Raw genomic sequence first — 19,102 nt, 5'->3', positions numbered from 1 at the left:
AGACACATTCCGGGGGAGGGGGAGACGAAGCACCCCCCGCCCCCAGAAGGCAACTTATAAGCACCGTTAGACAGGCTGGCTGACAATGTAGCATTGAGGTGGTCTCAGAGACAGAGTCTCCACCATCTCCACATCTGGGTAGAGCTGAAGGGGGTGTTGCAAGACTGCCTGGGTCTCTGCAAGATAAGCTGATGTGAATCTTGAAAGGGAGTGGGCTTTGGCTTTGCATGTCTAGAACAAAGATGGGGACCACGAGCGGTCTGTAGACTGTCAGGGTGCGGAGGACAAGGAATGATGTTTAGCCAGGACAGCATAGAGGGGTCTATGGAGAAAAGAAGAAGGAGAAGGACCCAGATGTCTAGAGCACAGTAAGGCAACGGAGTGGTTACACTTAGTGCTTGTAGTTTTTCCGGCTGGAGGGTGTGGTGGAGACAAACTTGACGCTTGGGCCACTGCCCCCGAGGCCCCGGCTGCTGCTGGCACTGAAGGCAGAGCCCCCGAGCCCTGCACCCACGCTGTGCCCGCCACTGGTCGTGAAGGAGTAGCTGCTGCCCCCACTGAGGCCCAAGCTTCCACCTCCAATACCACTGCCACTGCCACTGCCATAGCCTCTGGGAACAGTGTTGGTGACCACAGCTGCCAGAAGAGAGGAGACATGTCAGAATCAAAGGCAGGAGAGAAGACACCAGGGGGTGTCAGGGTCTTTGTGTCCTGAAGTCCTTGGAATGGGGGGTTGTCTCGTCAGGTAGTTGTGTGTCTCCTTACAATTTTCCCCTCCTGCTTAGTGAGATCACTGTATTACATGCTTCAGCCTGGACATTTTCCCAGTCCGGAATGGCTTCGGGTACTCAGTGCCTCTATTCTCCTTCCAGATCTTGCTGGAGCCTTCGCTCCTCCTGGAAGCCATTCCAGTCCACCTGCCTTCCCCTTTGACCCTGTCTCACTCTCCCCTGTTGCTTCATCCATTTCTATGTCCCTCTCTGGGCCTGGCTCTGGTGTCTCCCTTTATTCTGGGGCTTCTAGGTGGGAAACTGTGCTGTGCCCTTGGTAACCCCCAGCCTCCACTGACACTTTGAATCCCTGGATATTTTTGATAGGCCAACTGATAGATGAACTCATTGGCCAGTCAACCCTTTTTTGTCCCTCTTAATCTGTTCTTTTCCTAACTTAACAACCATTCATCTCCTTAAACATTCTAGTACCTTACTTTGTGCTTAGCAGAAGGAAAATTGAAGTAAAAAATGGACTCTTAGATGCTTTTAATAGAAAGGAAGCCTCAGAGTCCAGTCCCAGAATTAGCTTTGAGGGTCTCTGGAGCCACTAGACAAGGACACCAGGGAAGGAGAACACCTGGTGATTCAGACGGTTCTGCCTTCCAGGATCATTGGCTGATCAGTTGCTTTTATGAATCCTCCATCAAGAAAACCCAACTCATATGTAAAGTGTTGGTTGTAAAAGTGATTTCTGTTGGTCTCATGACAAGCACTGAGTTCTGTGATAGCTCTGGTCTTATTGGCACCAGCCTGTACCAACTTGTTAACCCTGTGCAAGGCCCCTTCTGTTTTGGAGTAACTGACCAACTGCTTGATTTTATGGTGCTCTCACTGCCTTGAAAACCCTTGGCGACTTTGTGCAGTTACACTCTGCAGAGTTAAGTCAAGCAGTGGGGCTTCTCCCCACACCCTGCTCTGGGGAGCAGCTGCCTACTTGGCCATGCACTGTGCCCATTCTGAAGGCTCCCTCCAAAGCCTAAAGAGGCTTCCATAAATCCTGTTTACTCTGAGCTGGACTCACAACCCCAGAAAGAAAGGCGTGGAATCCTGGGAGGTGGGAGGCGTGGCCTGTGGGTCGCGATTACTGCAAACCTCCCATTGCCAGTGACATGAAAGAAGCTCCGCTAATATAGCTCCCTTTTTAACGGACTCAAAACCTCAAACCTTCACAAAATGAACCCTATCCATGGGATCCGCTCTAACGCCTCATGCTGCCCACCCTCCTTCGTGCCCGCCAACTCTCCGTCCCCCAACCACATGTACTCCAAATGACCCAGGAAGGATTTCATACTCACAGATGTTAACTGGAGAAACGCCTTCTCCACTCAGCCTGATTGGAGGAAGGGGAAAGGAAGGTTACTACCGTGATCAGCAGCTAGGGGAATTTGAAATGGCGTTTTTGTAATTGTTCTAAATGCATTAGAAAAAAAAAAAAAAAACTATTATTTTGATTACAGAAGTAGTACAGGTTGAAGTTATTTAAATACTAGTAGTATGAAACATAATAATCTAATTAAGAAAGTAATATGCTTTTGAGACACAGAGAAGTAAAACCTGTAGTCTCAGCCCTGCATTTTTGGTTTAAACTAGTTAGCCATCTTCAGGAAATTACAGCTAATCATACACGGGCGTTGGTTGGAAAGTTAGGGCTTGTCATAGAACAGGAAGATTCCTTTTTCAACAATGGGCTATTGTCAGGCGCTGGGCCAGTGCTGAGGTTATTGTAGGTGTGGAGAGGAGCCTGAGTCATAAAAATAATAATAGAATTATCAGTCTATTATTATCTTGGCAGCTTGAGTAATTTTCCTTAAGTATCTCAGGGACTTAACTGGAGTCCATTCATAAACACATACTTAGAACATTCAAGAGAGCTAACATTTACTGAGTACCTGTTACTTACATTATGTCATTTAATTCTTTCAACAACCCCATTAGATAGGTACTATTTTACGGATGGAGAAGTTGAAACTCAGAGAGGTTAACTAACTTGATTACAGTGACAAAGCTGGATTTGAAGCCAGGTTCATTTGATTCCACGTCTACATCTTTGATCTCTAAACTGAATGACAGCTAACATTTACTGAGCACTTGTTCTATGCCACGCATTACTCTAAGAGCTTCAGCATATATCACTTATTTAAACTATTACTATCCCCATTTTATAGGTGACGACACAGCCATGGAGAAGCTAAGTACTTTCCCGGTGGTTACACAGCTGATAATTGGCAGAGCACAAAGCTCATACTGAGCTTTGAGGATCATATAATCTGGCCGCCTCATTCTGTCATTGAAGGGATTGAAGTCCAGAGAGGGGATACTGGCTTCCCCAAGGTCAGATAGCTAGTTACAAGTAGATCTGTAAGCCCCAAATGAGGGTAGTTTATTTTCAATATGGAGCCTTTTAGACCACATATCCAGACCTGCCTCATAACCAACTTTCTCCTTTGATAGATTTGGTTACTTAGACATGATCAGACCCTAGATTTCTATGGGGTGCTAAAGTAGTTGTATCTCAAATACAGGAATCTGATAATGATTTCCTCACCTGGAAGTAATCTTTGTCATATTGTCATAGCCCAATTCCACCTTGGATTTTTGCTCCCTTTTCCAGGTGAGGGGGGGCTGCAGCAGCCTTAGTGCCCAGGAATGCCCAGGCATCTGGGGTGAGCACAACTTGCCTTGAGCTAGACTTAGTGCAGTCACCCTCACCTGGATTCTTTGCCTTCCAGCAGCTTCCTGTAGGTGGCACTCTCCACATCCAGGGCCAGCTTGACGTTCATCAGCTCCTGGTACTCTCGCAGCAGCCTCGCCATGTCCTGCTTGGCCTTCTGCAAGGCCTCCTCAAGGTCCACCAGCTTGGCTAGTGCATCTTTGAGGGCCAGTTCTCCACGCTGTTCTGCGTCGGCAATAGCAGTTTGCAGGCTGGCACACTGCAAGGATGGGGAAGCCATGAGCCCTACTTGGGTTTCCCTCTGACGGCTTCTGGAGGTCTGGTGCTTTTTGGTAGGAGATCTATAAGCATAGGTGAATGACCTGGTAGAAATGAGTGTGCAGGGGGGTCCTGGCTCAGCCAAACTTTTACCTGCTTCTTGACGCTGTCGATCTCAGCTCTCAGCCTCTGGATCACTCGGTTCACCTCGGAGATCTCGTGTTTGGTGTTGCGGAGGTCATTGTCATGTCTGCCTGCAGTGACCTGCAGCTCTTTGTACTGATAGAACCAGAGAAGACTCAGTCACTGTGTCAGATGCCTGGACTAGTACTCCCTACGTGCACACTCTGGCCCTAGGTGCCACAAGCTGGCCATTCATTCACTGATCGTTCACTCATTGCCTCACTCATTTACTCAGGTGAAGTTTCTTAAGTACATCATCTACTTTCCAGGCAAGTACTAGGTTCTGGGCATACTACGATGAGCAAAACTGGGCCCCTGCTCCCCTGAAGCTTACTGTTAATAGGGAGTTAATCAAATCAGCAGATTATTAAATTTGTAGCTCTAAACTGAGACAAGTGGCTCCTTAGGAAATGAACAGGGTCCTAGGAGAGTGTTCAGTAAATGAATCTAACCTAGATTTGGAAGTGGGGGGTGGTGGTCAGGGAAGTCTTTCTGGAGATGGGAGGTGCTCTAGTTGTAGCCTAGAGAACGGCAAAGAGTTACCTAAGTGGCAGGGGATGGGGGAGAGTGGGCACTGGGGGAGGCATGCCAGACAGAGGAGACAGCCTGTGTGAAGATTCCAGGAGGAAGCAGCATGGTGAGTTCCAGAACTGAGGATGTAACTTGGTCACTGTCCTTGGGGAGGTCCTGCTTGTGGGGCATGTGTTCAGACCAACAGTGACCATGAATTTTGGTGGACTTCCAAATGCCAGTTCTGGGGAGTTGGGGAAAGAGATGAGGGAAATAGTGTTGGGTAGTGCAGAGGATATGAAGGGCACATGTTTGGAGACTTGGCAAAAGAATCCCCACTCTCAGGTAGCTCTCCATCTGATGGTACATACCCAGGACACAATCATTTAGGAGAAATAAATGCACCTATCTCCTCCAGTAGGCTGGAGTGGCACACAAAACACCTTTTCTAGCTGAAGAGCCCCTGCCTGAACTAAGATCTGTCCAGTTTTGAAAGTGCTGAATAGCACAGCTTCCTCTGTTCCCAGACACACAAAATTTAAGGGAACAACAGCCACAGCAACACAAGAAATTGTTCACTATTAATTCAAACCACTTCACCTTGGGGTTAAGTGTATTGCACCCCCCCTCACTGTCAAGGGGCTGCCTCTGCACTGTGGAGCCCTGAAGTCTGACCGCCTTCTTCCCATCCACCACACTGCTGACCAGAACAAAGGCAGTGCACAGAGCAGGGCAAGAGATAGGAGCCGCTTGTGGGTGAGCAGCTGCCTGTAAGGGGTCTGGGTCTGGCAGAGAGATGATTTCATCTGGTTGGATTGTTGGGTCTATACCCCTCCAAAGCCAAACCTCCTTCTGGCCATCTGATTCTTGAATCGGTAGCTCTCTACAGTCACCCCAACCTCCCTTTTCCCGTTCTCTACACTGGCTGTCTTGTTTGGCCAAGTGCTTAATCCTGCCTTCCAGCCCCACAGGGCTGCTTGCTTAGCCTTAAGTACCTCCCCCACCTTGGCAATCTTTAGATTCTCACTGCTCCCAAATGGAACTAAAGGCCCACCTTCCTGGAAGGTTTTTTTTTTTTTTTAATTTTTATTAATATCATCTTTTTTCCTTCCATGATTTTCCACTCACTTCATGGTGTCTTAGTGCTTGGGTTCTCTGTTTGCAGTGCATCCACTCACAACCCTGTAACCCTGCTTGGCATGCAATTGGAGCTCAGTAAATATGTAGTGAACAGATAAGCTCTCTAGGATTTGTTTTACGATTGTTCCCTGGTTGTTCTGAAGTCTCATCCAGCCCCCAACCAGATCCTAAGTAATGTGGGGATGGTGGATGTCCCTCTGACCACATATGAGTATGCATGGTTAGGTGTCCACATGCGTATCATAGCATCAAAACAGTTTCTGCCAACTTAAATAAATGGAAACGCTCATGAGTTTCCCGAGGCTTGTGGCTGAGAGGTAAAGGATGATACGAGGCCACTGAGAACACTAGCCCTGGAACCTATCATGGCAGTTGCCACACTCACCTTGGTCTGGTACCAGGACTCAGCCTCAGCCCGGCTGCGGTTGGCGATGTCCTCATACTGCGCTTTGACCTCAGCAATGATGCTATCCAGATCCAGGCTGCGGTTGTTGTCCATGGACAGCACCACAGATGTGTCGCTGACCTGAGTCTGCATCTGGGACAGCTCCTGCAGAGCCAGTAAACTCAGCATCACCAAGACATACAACTTGTGAACTGGAAGGGCTCCTGAGATTGCCCAGCTGACTACCCACTAGGTCAGGAATCCCTTTTTTGATATTCCTGGTAGGTATTCTTCCAGCTCTTCTCTGGGGACTCACTGACATTCAGGAAGTCTCATACTAATGCCCAGGAAGGTTCTGGGCCATAATCTGTGTGATGGGACTGTTTTCCCAGCATCACTTTTCAAAGCCCCCATCTGTGGGTTTCCCTGGCTTGAAGGATAAGTTAAGCGTTCTCTGTATTCAAGTTACGTAGATTTGAATATGACATATGTTTTTCATATACCAGCATAGAAGGTATCTTTAGGGTTGAGAGTTTTTTAAGGAGCCCTGGTGGTGCAGTGGTTAAAGTGATTGCTAACTGAAAGTTTGGTGGTTCAAAATCACCAGCGGCTCCTTGTGAGAAAGATGTGGCAGTCTGCTTCTGTAGAGATACACAGCCTTGGAAACCCTATGAGGTTGCTATGAGTCAGAACTGACGTGATGGCAGTGGGTTTGGTTTGCAGTGATTTTTTGGACTCTGTGCCCCTGCATAATGTGATTTTATCATTTCCTTCTTCTCTGTCTCTTCCCACAGACCCTGCTCTCTGCTTTCAGAGTGGCAGCACAACAACGGGGCATATTCAGAGGGCAAGGAGCACCTGGCCAGTGAACTGAGGGAAAGCTGACCTTTTTGAACTTTTCTGGAAGGGGAAAGGAGAGATCAAGAAGTCCTAGAAAATACTATCCAGTGACCTGGAATTCGCGAATCAGCATGTCCTCCTTGCTAGGGGTTGTCCTGCTGTGGGGTGGGGTTTCATGTGGTTTCAAGGTTTCAAGCAGTATCTCTGATCCCCACTAGCCCCTAAGCCCGAGTTTGGAGTATTTGGGCCATATGCCATATAGAGGCACTAAGTAGGTTACACTTTCCGGAGCATCCATTTCTTTCCAGGCTGCAAACCTAAGAGGAAAAACAAACAAACAAACAAACAAAAAATTTGTAGATGCTTACTGCCTCATAGAGCATCCGGAAGAAGTTGATCTCATCAGTCAGAGAGTTGACTCTGGCTTCCAGCTCCACCTTGTTCATGTAGGCACCATCCACGTCCTGGAATGACAGCACAGGCTCGTCTGAGACCCTGGCACCAAGCAGGGCACCCAAAGGAAGCTGAGAAAACCCCTCTCTGGTCCTTCTAGGTTGGTTTTTAGCAAATGCTGTTTGGAGTGTTTGGGGTTGGGGCTCGGTGATATACTCAGTACCAGGGGCTTGAGTTCCCTGGGCTAACAGAAACCCAAGCAGGGTCAGTGTGGCCATAAATACAGAGGGAGCATTTCAGCAGGTGTGAGCTCTCTAGATATTCTCAAGGTTGATGAGGCTTTTCTTGGGTGGCCGAAGGGTAGGGCCAAGTGCACTCTGAGATTCCACTTTAAGTCTTCTGCTTAGAGAGACATTTCCAGTTACCTTCTTCAGGGCTACAAATTCATTCTCAGCAGCTGTGCGCTTGTTGATTTCATCTTCATACCTGTAAGGGGAGAGAGGTGTGCTGTTGAGCAAGTGTTCAATTTAACTTTTAACCAGGCCGAGGAAGACTGTAACGGTGAAGCAAGAGCAAAAAGAATGTGGATCCTTCTTCCCGACTCTTCTGCTGACCTGTGTGTGACTTTGCATGATTCATTTAACCTCTATTTCTCCCTCGAAAAAATAGGAATAATTTCTTCTGCCCGAAGGTTTTTTTTTTTTTTTTCCCTCAAGACTAAAAGGTGAGCATGGAACTTTTTTTAATAGATGCGTAGTCCCAATCTTAAAAAAAAAATTTCCTGCCTCAAGTGCCTGCTGAAATTGTAGGGTAAATTTTGTCTGTTCAGGACACAGTTCCTGGAAGATTTTGATATATTTTCACGGAACCTCAAGGTGGCAGTTGAGCAGTGTGTGTTTTGTGACTAGATGAAGCTAAAACTCAGAAACCAACGGTACGCCCACTAAGTGGTTAGCTAAGACCATCTCTTTCCATCAGATACCTCATCTACGGAAGCCTGAATGATGTGCAGTCAAAATTGCCTCATTAGGAGGGTCAGATTGCCTCGTTTATACGCCCACTTCTCCCTTGCCACCTCTCTTCATTCCCCAGCTAATGCGTGTCCTGGAAATGCAAACCATCTCAATAATAGGGCTCGTGGTCAGTGGTGTTAAATAACAAGCTGACTGTAAAATAATATGCTCTCCAGGGTGAGCAGTAATGCTTTTCTAGGTGATACCAGTGTCCTTTTGCAGGCATGTAGATGGATAAGGATAGACTATTTGTTACTAGCAATGCATGAGATGAGGGTCCCTTGGTGACCCCACACCATGCTGTCTTCATCTTATGGGACAATGACTGCAAGTTCCAAAGCTCTCAGCTGACATTGGTATTTGCTCCTTTGCTCCTCTCTGGTCCTCTTAAAAAGGAGTCCAAGGATGGCCATGTGTGGCCAGAAGCCTGTGCCCCACTTACCGGACTTTGAAATCTTCTACGATATCCTGCATGTTTCGCAGCTCAGCTTCGAGCCTGCCTCTTTCAGTGGTGATGCGGTCTACCTGCCGTCGGAGCTCACTAGTGTAGGCATCAAAAAGGGGCTCCAGGTTCTGCCTCACGGTCCTGGAGCCCTGCTCTTGCAGGAGGTTCCACTTAGTCTCCAGGACCTTGTTCTGCTGCTCTAGGAACCTCACCTGGAGGGAAGAAGAGAAGTAAATCTCGAGACACTGAGGAGGCACAGCCAGTCACTTCTATTGTTCAGGGTGAGAAGAGAAAGATATTTTTCACATGACACACATTTGGCAGCTATATAATTGACAACTCCAGCTAAAACTGAGAAAGCTTATGCAACTACCCCAATGTCCCCTACGGCTTCCATAAAATTAGCGTACTGGGGTTTAGAAGCCTCTATGGGGGAACCTATATTCTTGAGTTGAGTTTCTTGACACCACTTGCTCTTGGTTAAGTTAGTCTGTTCAGTGGATATTCTCCTCCCTGTGGAAAATCAACTTTATTCTCCCCTAGGTGTTAACTCTGAACGAAAACATATGGATGTAAGAGAGACCGATGAGAAATTTCTACAAGGTTCTGTGGGGCAAGCTGGCCTAACTTTAAAATATTCAGCCCCATGGGACTGCATGAACTGTGGTACTTCCTCACAGGGAGGCTACAGCATTATTGTGCTTCCCCCTGGGCCTGGGCCTCTGAGAGTTCATTCAACCCAGACCCAGTAGAACAGATGAGGTTCTTGACTTACCTTGTCTATGAAGGAGGCGAACTTGTTATTGAGGGTTTTGATCTGCTCCCGCTCCTCTTTCTGCACCCTCTGGATGGTGGGGTCAATTTGCAGGTAGAGGGGACTCAGGAGGCTTTGGGTGACAGTGACCACTTGGATGCCATCAGAGGGGAGACAGGGAAGCCAGGACTCCCAAAGCCCCCTCCAACCCCACCTCCATAGCCAAATCCACTGCTGACCCACTTGCAAAGCCAAACTTGCTTCCAGCCCTGCTACCAAAGCTACTCCTGAAGCTGCTGCTGCACCCACCAACTGAGGTTCGCTTGGTCCCCCCCAGGTTGTAGAGGCTGCGGCTTCCAAAGCCAGCCCCTGCACTGCTGATCCTCCCCAGCCCTCCATTGCCCCCTGAGGAATGAGTCACTGAGATGGAGCTGAAGTGGGAGTGTTGGGCTGCTGGTGTGGTGGCCGAGGTAGTGCTGAAGCCCCTGCGGCTGCCAGCCTGGAAGGTGATGGAGGACTGCAGGGACATGGAGGATGAGGAAGGCTGCAAGAAGAAGCCCTGGGTGGAGGCGTGTGAAGGGGGTTAGAGGAAACACAGTTTCTGGGGAGCCCTAGGCCCCCTTCGCTTTTATGGTTCTCCAGGAAGGGTGGGGCACAACTAATGGAGGAGGGTTTGCTGATGGCATCCCCCAGGCACCTGCCAGCACTGAGCTCACATTCAGTGCCCCATTGGAGATGGGTCAAAACCACTGGTTGGCTCCCTGGCATCCCTCCCCCACATGGAAACTCCTTTCTAGCTGCAACTTGATCAGCAGATGAGTGAGAAGCATGTTAATTGCTTTTAGTCATGTCCTAATCATGCATCCTATGATGGACAAACACTGCCTCATTTCCAAACCACTTTCCTAGGCCTGGGACCAACTCTTTCCAGTCCAAACATCTTATGTCAATACAAATGGCTGCTATGCACTGTTTCCTTCCTATTCCTGAGCATTTTCTCAGGCACTGTTGCCCAATTCCCACCCCCCTCACCCCCCGCCAAGCTCCACATCTTGAAAATTCTGCTGTACACGCATCTTCCTTAGGAATCCACCCAGTTTTGATGGTCCTTTTGTTTTGCTATTGAGCTTCTTCCATCTCTATTGTGCAGCTCATAAACGACTTTTTGGAGCATTAGAGTGTGTGTGTGCAGGTGTCCCTAGTTCAGTATAATGTGACTTTCAAGTCAGGCCTTCTGCCTTCTGTGAGAGTAGTTGTGAGAGTAAGAAAGATTTGGGTTTGAATCCTAGCCTTATCATTTATTAGTTGTTGAATCTTGGGAAGGTCATGAAACTCCTCTAAGCCTCTATTTGTGCATCTGTAGAATGGGGTTTATGGTGAGTATTAAGTGAGCTAACATGTGAAAATGACTTTTGCAATGCCTGGTACAGGCAAATGCTAAGTAAATATTTGTTGAGTCTTCTCTCCTTCCAATACAATCAAGTGAGTGTCGATGAAGGGCCAGCTGTGTGCCAAGTCCTGTGACAAGGCCTCTGGGGATTCAGAAGAAGCACAATACACATTTTTTTTCTTTAATAATAAGCTCATGGACCTGCTGAGAAGACAAAACTGAAGTACATTAAATAATGAACAAAAGAGTATACAATAAAGCTCTACCTCCAAGCTCTATTTAAGGCTCCCTCATTCCAGAAGTCTCCCAAACTGGTCACTCTTCCTCCTAAGGTCTGGGAATCCCAGACTCCTTCCTCCTTCATTGAAAGAGCTCTGATGATTGTACCCTGTAGAGAATACTTTTCTTTCCTTTTTTCCCCATTAGTCTAGTTGACTGTGACTGTTATTCCCTATTAGTCTACAAGCTGGTAGGGAGTCTACATGGCTCCTCGTTGTCCTTTTTTCTGCATCTCTTCTCCCCATCTCTACCATGACTTGAGTTTGAGTTCTACCCCTGCTGCTTACTAGTTGTGAAACTTTGAGCAAGCCATGAAACTCCCCTGAGCCTCAATTTATGTGCCTGTAAAATGGGGACATTGTTAGATCTTCTCTTAGCTTACTGACCTCTTGCCTCTTACTGTGATTTTGAAGGATAGGAGAACGAGAGAGAAAATGAAGTCTATTCGTTCTCCATTTTGATGATGAGGAAACTGAGTCCCAGAATGGTTACTTAAGCAGACCAATACTGCCTCGCTAGTGAGAGGCAGAACCAAATTCCATAGTCTTTCCTCATGGTTGTCCTTTCAGAGGCACAAAGATAACCAAGGGTTTGGCAGGCACTTTTGCTTGGCTGGAACAGCAGGTTGGCAGCTGGAGTGGCCGTTCTCTGTTCTCTCAACTGCTTCCTCCTTGAGGCCCAAGCCAGAAGGTGAGCCTCCCTGCCATCTGGAGATCATTTGAGAGTCTCAGTTTCCACAGGGAACAATGAATCATAGCTTTTGTTGATACAGGCCAAGAGGAGCACAGGGCTTCTCTAAGCTTGTTGCCAACATGCCGGTGTCCCAGCTGGGGTGGTGCATGCTCCTGGAGTGGAAATAATAATTGTCATTGTTTTCTGTACTCCTTAGTACATGATAATCTCTCTCCCAGAAGAAGGGACACTTGTTTCCTGAGCAGTGCTAAGTAAACCTATGCAGAACTCTCTAACAAACAAAGGCCAGGGAAAGAGTGTCTTATCTGACAGACCCATCAGAATGGAGGCTGCTGAGGCATTCTCCCACTGATCTCCCCAAGTGGGAAACTCTCTCCAAGCTTCCTTTCCTCCTGGGTCATTCCTCTTTCCCATGACCTGTCCTGGGACCTCCATTCCTAGACATTTTCATCTCATTTTATTTCCATCTTTCTTTCCCTCAGCCATCGCCTCTTGTGTGGGATCATCTACTTCTATCTCTCCCTCCCACTCTCTAATTTTTCCACCAGGATTGTTTCTGAAGCTAGAGGTGTCTTAATCACCAACTTTGGTGAAACAAGTTGACATGAATAAGTCTTTCACCTCTCTTCTCCTTCACTCCTTCTTCTCTAACCTTCTACCTTCACTATGACCTTGTCTACATTAATGCTTAGGACACCGTGGTCTCCCTGACAACTTGTGTCACCAAGCCCTTTAACATCTAAAAATGCCACAGACTTTGAAAACTCTTTTTTCCTTTCTGCCAAGGAAGGTTTTTTGTTTTGTTTTGTTTTTAACCTCCTTTATTGTTCTGCTTAAAAGTCACTCCCAAGAAGTGACTAGTACCCCCAAAGACTGGCCCTTTTCACCTATTCCCTTAGAACTCCTGTATTTGGCTCTTACTTCAGTGTATTTTTCCACTGCTTTAGCTTTCTAGTGCTCTGGGTGTTCATTTAATTCTGAGGGATAGGGGTGTTTCTCCTTTTCCCAGCTTACCTCCTAGCACACTAAACATAATTGTGGACAAAGCTCACTTAATACAGTTTGTCTCCTTTGAAGGTAAAAGTTGTCTCATTTATTCCTTTCCCTCTTCTAAGCATTCCTGAGTCTCTCCAACTCTGTACTACTGAGTCTGGCTGGGAGGTGTTTTCTTGAGGTTTTTGGGAGTGACAAATTCAAGGGCTATGGTATGTGCTCTGGAGACCAAGCTGGGAGAGCCAAACATCTTCAATTTCCCTGTTTCCTCCCCCTCCTGCTCCACTGAGGCCCTTGGCAGGTGATGGATTCCAGAGACTGGACCATGGAGACGATCAGGGGTCTGAGACTGGTGGAAAAAGAAAACAAGGCAGGGAGACACAAGGCATGACTGAAGCCTGAGGAATGGTGTGGATGGGATGCACCCCCACAAAAAGTGATCAAAGGGATTTAGACGAGAAAAAATTCCAGGGGTGTCTTGGCCATGTGCCTCCGACCAGTTTAATCTTCTTATTTGTTCCCAGAATTGGGATGCTTCATCAAGTCTCCCTGGTCTGTGTTTAGGAGGGCTGCCAAACGGGAAATTTCTGGGAGAGGCAAGTGGGGAGAAACTGAATGGCTCTCTGGTCCTTCCTAGCAGGTGGAGACTGAGAGGCTCTGTCTGGACCAAGGGGCACAGTACCTAGAAATTCCAGCAAGGTAACTGTTGGCATGTAGCAACAGCCTGTGGGCACAGGCTGGGTGGGCTGGGGGATACTGGTGTGCCTTGGGATGCTGTTGATACCATCTCATTGGCTTGTTACGGGGGCCTGGAGTTTGTGGTTGGGGGTTGAAGTGTGTGTCATCATCTGAGAAGTAAAACAGCTGGAAACAGTGTGCTGGGATATACAATAATCTATGAGATTCCCATCCTCTTGCTGGGGGCTTGCTGGGCTGAGAGGGAGATAAAGCTGACACATATGAAAGAATAAGAAGTCATGTAAAACAGTATGTAAAATACCTTAAAGATATGAAATTGAGGCAGTGAATAGCATGATTGGTGACAAGATGGGTCTTGAGGGGTCAGAGAGGTTTTGCCCTCCCCACTGGCTCCAAATATCACATTTCAGGCCCACAGCAGAGGCTGGCAGGAAGCAGCCTCCTCAGCGTAGATGGGGAGGCTGCGGTAGCTGGCTGGGTTTGCACATTTACCTTGGATAAGCCACAATGAATTCACTCACAGATCCTTAAGATGGGACTGTGTTTATTTGCTGAATGTATACCCACCTTGTTTGTGTAAACCTGCATACCTATGTGAAATATCTAGGCAAGGCATCATTTACCTGGGTGTTTCCAAGGACAGGAGCAGCTGGAGGTGTTTTCCATGATCCCACAGGGCACTAGCCTTGGTCTGGAGACCCTGTCTCACTTTGGGCTGCAGCGTGCCCAGACTGACTTGCAAGCACCAAATCAGCACACAGTGATGATAAGGATGGTGACAATGATAATGTCTAGGATGTTGGGAAAGCTGGGAGTGATTGACTCAGGGTAACTGGAAAACAGGAACCTCTCCATGGTCTGCTTTAAGATGGGTGAATATTCAAAAGCCCAGACACATAGTAATGAAAAAAATCAGGGCTCATGACTGGTTATTGCAAAAGAACTTGTCTCTTTGAAGGACTCAGCAGAGGGCTGTTTCATTTAGCCAGCTCCTCTTGTGTGTGTTCAAAGTTCAATTGACTGGCATGCAGCTTTGCAGGAGGGCATCTAGAGGGTAAAACAAGTTATACTGCTGGAGTCAGATGGGGGTGAAACAGTCTTCACTGAACAGGGCAGTGCCATGTCTGATGCAGGTTACATCTGAGCAGCCTTTTCTGGGAAGTGCCACCTTTCCCACAAAAGGGCAAAAACCATACACCACGGGTAGACGCCCCAGTGCCCTTTGTGTGATTCCTGCCCTGTGGGGCCTAGATAGCCCAAATACGCTCCCATCAAGCCAGTGAGAGAGAAGAATTCCTTTTAAAGGAACTGCCTGAAAGTGCTTTTCATTCACACATTTATTAGGCAAGAGTTGGCAAGCTTGGAGTGAGCTTGGAGGAGAGTAATGAAAATGACGAATGAATTGGGAAATAGGAGTGTGAAGAAAGGGGAAAGGAATTACATAGGAGACCAAGCTGTTTCTCCTCCTCCTCCTTCTTCATTTTAATCACCAGGGAATGAACTTCATCTTCAGCAAGAAAAATTTAATTCAGTATCAAAGAGCTTCTAGGTTCTAATGGTAAACAGGGAAATACTCTCTACAGGGAAGTTGCAGAGATTTCTGTAGATTCTTTCTGGAATGATTTAGGAGTATGAGTCAGAATCGACTCAACAGCAGTGGGGTTTGGAGGCGTCTGCAATAAATGGAGACTTTTTTTCTGGAGCATTTAATGTCTGAAATAAGCACCTGTAATTTCTACCCTGATAATACTGTTTGATCATCTACGTTCTATAGATTTAGTGCTAAAAGAGGGCTTCCTCATGTTCTTTGCAATTTTCCCTTGAAGGAGCTGTCACTCGCTTTGCCTCTTTGAAGTCAGACTTGCCATTACATGTGCACCTTCATATTTTGCCCCCATATCCCTTGCCTCTTGGGTTATGCAGGCTGTGTGTGTATATTGTAATGGATGTATTTCTAGCTCTGCCAGGTGAGAGGCATCTCTCAAGGGTAGGGACATAATTCAATTGGATTCAACACCCATTTATAATGCACTATCTTCTTCTAAATTGCTCTGCAGTATCCAGAACCCAGCTAGGCCACAGGTAATCTTAACCTAGATTGCTGAGTGACATAAGCCACATAGAAGAAAATAGAGAGGTTTTGAAGGCATTTTTTGAGGTGAGGGTCACACAGACTAATGACAGTCACATTCCCCTCATCACCAAGGAGTAAATAAGAAGTCAGAACAGGGAAACTAAGGCTTCAGAGACTAGGAAGGGCTCTCAGGATGAAGAAAGGCCAAATAGATCTTGGATGGAGTCCTGAGCTGGGGGAGGAAAGAGGGGTAAGTGGTGCCAGCTTGGGCAAAAGCAGTAATTCATCTTCCTCCCTGCGTGGGCTGGAATTCTCAGGCTAAAGGGCATGCTCTTGGTGTATGAACCATGTCACTGGCTGATGTCATTGCCCAGAAGATGTCCCTTTTATGTGAGGAACTTGGTCCTATGAATGCTTTTGGCACCCCGGGCGGTGGTACCTTCACCAGAGGGTCAGCAAACCAAGGGAAGGATGGACTGGAGAGGATGCTGTGGTGAGTTCCTACTTGTTCACATTGGCAGCTCTCCCCATGGCCAGAGGCAGAGGTGATAGAGGTGATGGGCTGGAATTCACCGGCAAGACCACATCTCCCAGCCAGGCTGCACCTGGTGTTGAGGAAGAGCACAGGCTCTGAAAGCAGGGAGATCCATTCTGGAATCTTGGCTTTGCCACTCATTGGCCACATTACTTAACTTTCTGAGGGTTGATTTCCTCCTTATTAAAGTGGGGGTAAAGGTTAGCAAGGTGGTTGGTTGCAAGATCAAGTTATAGAAGTTAATAGTTTTCATACACTCTTTAAATAATTAGAAAATATTGCAGACAAAAGAGTTCAAAATGGTTGGGGGTTGGGGGGAACCACCAAACCAGTTGCCATTGAGTTGATTCTGACTCATGGCAACCCCATATGTGTCAGAGTAGAAATGTGCTCCATAGGGTTTTAAGTGGATGACTTTTTGGAAGTAGATCACAACACCTTTCTTTTGAGGTGCCTCTAAGTGAACTTAAATTGCCAACTTTTTAGTTAACAGACAAGGGCATTAATTGTTCATACCACCCAGGTACTTCAAATAAGTGAGGTACTGGGTATTTTAAGGGCAGTGAAACTATTCAGCATGATACTGTAATGGTGGGTATATGACATGTATTTGTCAAAACCTGTAGAATTTGGCCTTAAAACAACCTAATTTAACTTGATAATTGGTCTCTATTCACTGGGAGCATCAGAGGAAGAAGGAGCATCAGGAATCAGAGGAGGAACTGGAATGCCTGTTTAATCGCCTCCATGAACAACTACCTCCTTTAACCATGTGACCAGAAGAACTGTATGGTACCCAGCTACCATTACTAAACATTTTGATCAAAGATTCTATAGAAGAATCCTGATTAAAAGGGAGTCAAATGAGGAACAGAATCTCAAATTCTTGTGGAATCCAGCTTCTGGAGCCATTGAGGCTGGATGACCTCCTGAAACTATTACCTTGAGGAAATCTTTTAAACTTTAAACCAGGTCACTAATACTCAAAAGTCTCCCCCAGCTCCAAAGCTTCTGTCTAGTGACCTATTCAGCAACAAGACTTCTTGCACACCATGGGAAGAAGGCTGGATATCAACTTGATTTGTGACCCAGGGCAGAGAGTCTTTGCTATAGCTTCAAGTTAGCAAAATACTACTATAACCGAGTTTGTTATTGTTGTTCTTGTGAATTTTTTCCTTGCTATTTATTCTTTTTGCATATTGGAAAGACCTTGTATAGAATGTCTGATTGGATTTTAGAATAAACTTGTGTTTCTGTCTAAAAGTCAAAATTATAACCATGGCACTAATATCAGGATAGATTTAAATGAACCTCCAACATCTGTTTGTCAAAATTTGTATAAAAGTTTACACTTAAAATAGTTTTTTTAATCTTCTGTCACAAAATGATACCATTCCCCAGCTAGAGCCACCTCCGTGCTAATTCGAGGGCTATCTCTTTCCATGGACCATCAACTCATCTCTGCCAATAGCACTTCAAAACAAAGTCTCTTAACCAACATTTTTCTTTATTGTGCTTTAAGTGAAAGTTTACAGCTCAAGTTAGTTTCTCATACAAAAATTTATACACACTTTGTTATGTGACTCTAGTTGCTATCCGTATGTCAGCATACTCCTCCCTTCCACTCTGGATCTCCCAGGTCCGTTCAACTTGCTCCTGTCCCTTTCTGCCTTCTCATCTCACCTCTGACCAGAAGCTGCCCATTTAGTCTCATGTATCTACTTGAACTAAGAAGCATACTCTTCATGAGTATCATTTTATGTCTTATAGTCCAGCCTAATCTTTGTCTGAAGAGTTGGCTTAGGGCAACCAACAACTTCTTGAAATTTGAAAAAATTTTTTATGACATCACTTTTTTTCAGGGTTGAGATATAATTTACAGAGTGAAACTCACCATTTTTTATGTGTACAGTTCTATGAGTTTTTGCCAGCATTTTTCATGAGAAGTTCTTTAGTCCAACCCAAGTATCTTTGGGCACACACACACACACAAAATCCATTCGCACTAAGGTAGTACCAAGTGGCTTTGAATCCATACACCAAGATCTGGGGATGTTCCTTTTCTGTACAAATTGGTTTGACTGTGATGCATCTCATATACTGTATCAAAACAACTTTGTGGCAACTGTCTTAAATATCATAGAGATGAGTCAAGCATTTGCTATTCCTACCAACTGTCCTCTGTTCTGATTGGATCAGTGCAGTGTTTCCTCAGTGGGAGGGGCAGTGTAGGGTGTGTCACTGAGGGAGACTCAGAGATCAGGGTGGGGAAAGAACTCTGCAGTTATCAGATTATGCTGATCCAGTTTCCAGGATCCTGACTTTCCTAATACTTTAAAACAGACTATTTTTTTTTAAATAAAGAATCTTGAATACCAAAGGTTGCATAGTTGTTAGTAGGCTTCTGCCCACAGAAGTATGGTGGGTTGTCAGTGGGCAAGGGACTACTACTCCAAATATGAGGAACAGTTTATAGGATGAGAAAGTTTCTGAACCATTACATGATGAGCAATACAATCTAACATGGAATTTTTATGTTATAAACCTGCTTTGTTCAACAGGAAAAAAGAAAGCTAAGAGATCTCAGAAAAATGTTGTAGGGATACAGTCTCTGTACATCACACCATCCAGGGATACAGCAAGGGAAGACTGTGACAATTTATTTGTAAGATAGGGAACTCTTAAAGGTAGCGCTATCTATGACTGACAGGACAATTATAATCAAAGGGAATCCGCCCCGTTCTTCAGCAGAACACAGTTTCTGTTCCTAATAGGTGTTAAGTCATTTTCTGTCCAAAATTACTTCAGACTGAAAAATCTGGTAACAACATGGGGACATCAAAAGAATGTTTGCATGTCTGTGAAACACTGTTGACACTGTGACGGTGAGCAAAGGAAGCTCAAGTGGAGCAGGTATAGGAAGAGAAAGGAAATGAGGACATTAGGCAGCGTCAGCTGTAACTCAGACAGCAGAGAAGATGAGAGGCCAGGAGACGAGAAGGAGCCTGAGGTGAAAGCCGTGCAGCTGGAGAGGTGCCTGAAGCATTGGAGAACTGGGAGCTGGTGGTAGAACT

The 19,102-nt window shown here is 46.1% G+C and overlaps 1 protein-coding gene across 1 annotated transcript; it reads right to left on the bottom strand.

Moving 5' to 3' along the window:
• Positions 1–391: 391 nt before the first annotated feature.
• On the bottom strand, positions 392–10,391 carry LOC100657118 (keratin, type II cytoskeletal 75-like). Its single transcript, XM_010596808.3, is given in 11 exon segments — positions 392–636; positions 2,069–2,103; positions 3,483–3,703; positions 3,856–3,981; positions 5,921–6,085; positions 7,129–7,224; positions 7,579–7,639; positions 8,609–8,823; positions 9,387–9,538; positions 9,541–9,613; positions 9,616–10,391. Coding segments are annotated over 11 exon segments (1,668 nt in total). The 5' UTR covers positions 9,895–10,391.
• Between the last annotated feature and the right edge of the window lie 8,711 nt (positions 10,392–19,102).

This window comes from Loxodonta africana, chromosome 4 (genome assembly GCF_030014295.1).
Source record: "Loxodonta africana isolate mLoxAfr1 chromosome 4, mLoxAfr1.hap2, whole genome shotgun sequence".
Taxonomy (NCBI): Eukaryota; Metazoa; Chordata; class Mammalia; order Proboscidea; family Elephantidae; genus Loxodonta; species Loxodonta africana.
Note: the sequence above shows the minus strand (reverse complement) of the source record. Positions and strands in the feature narration are given on the sequence as shown.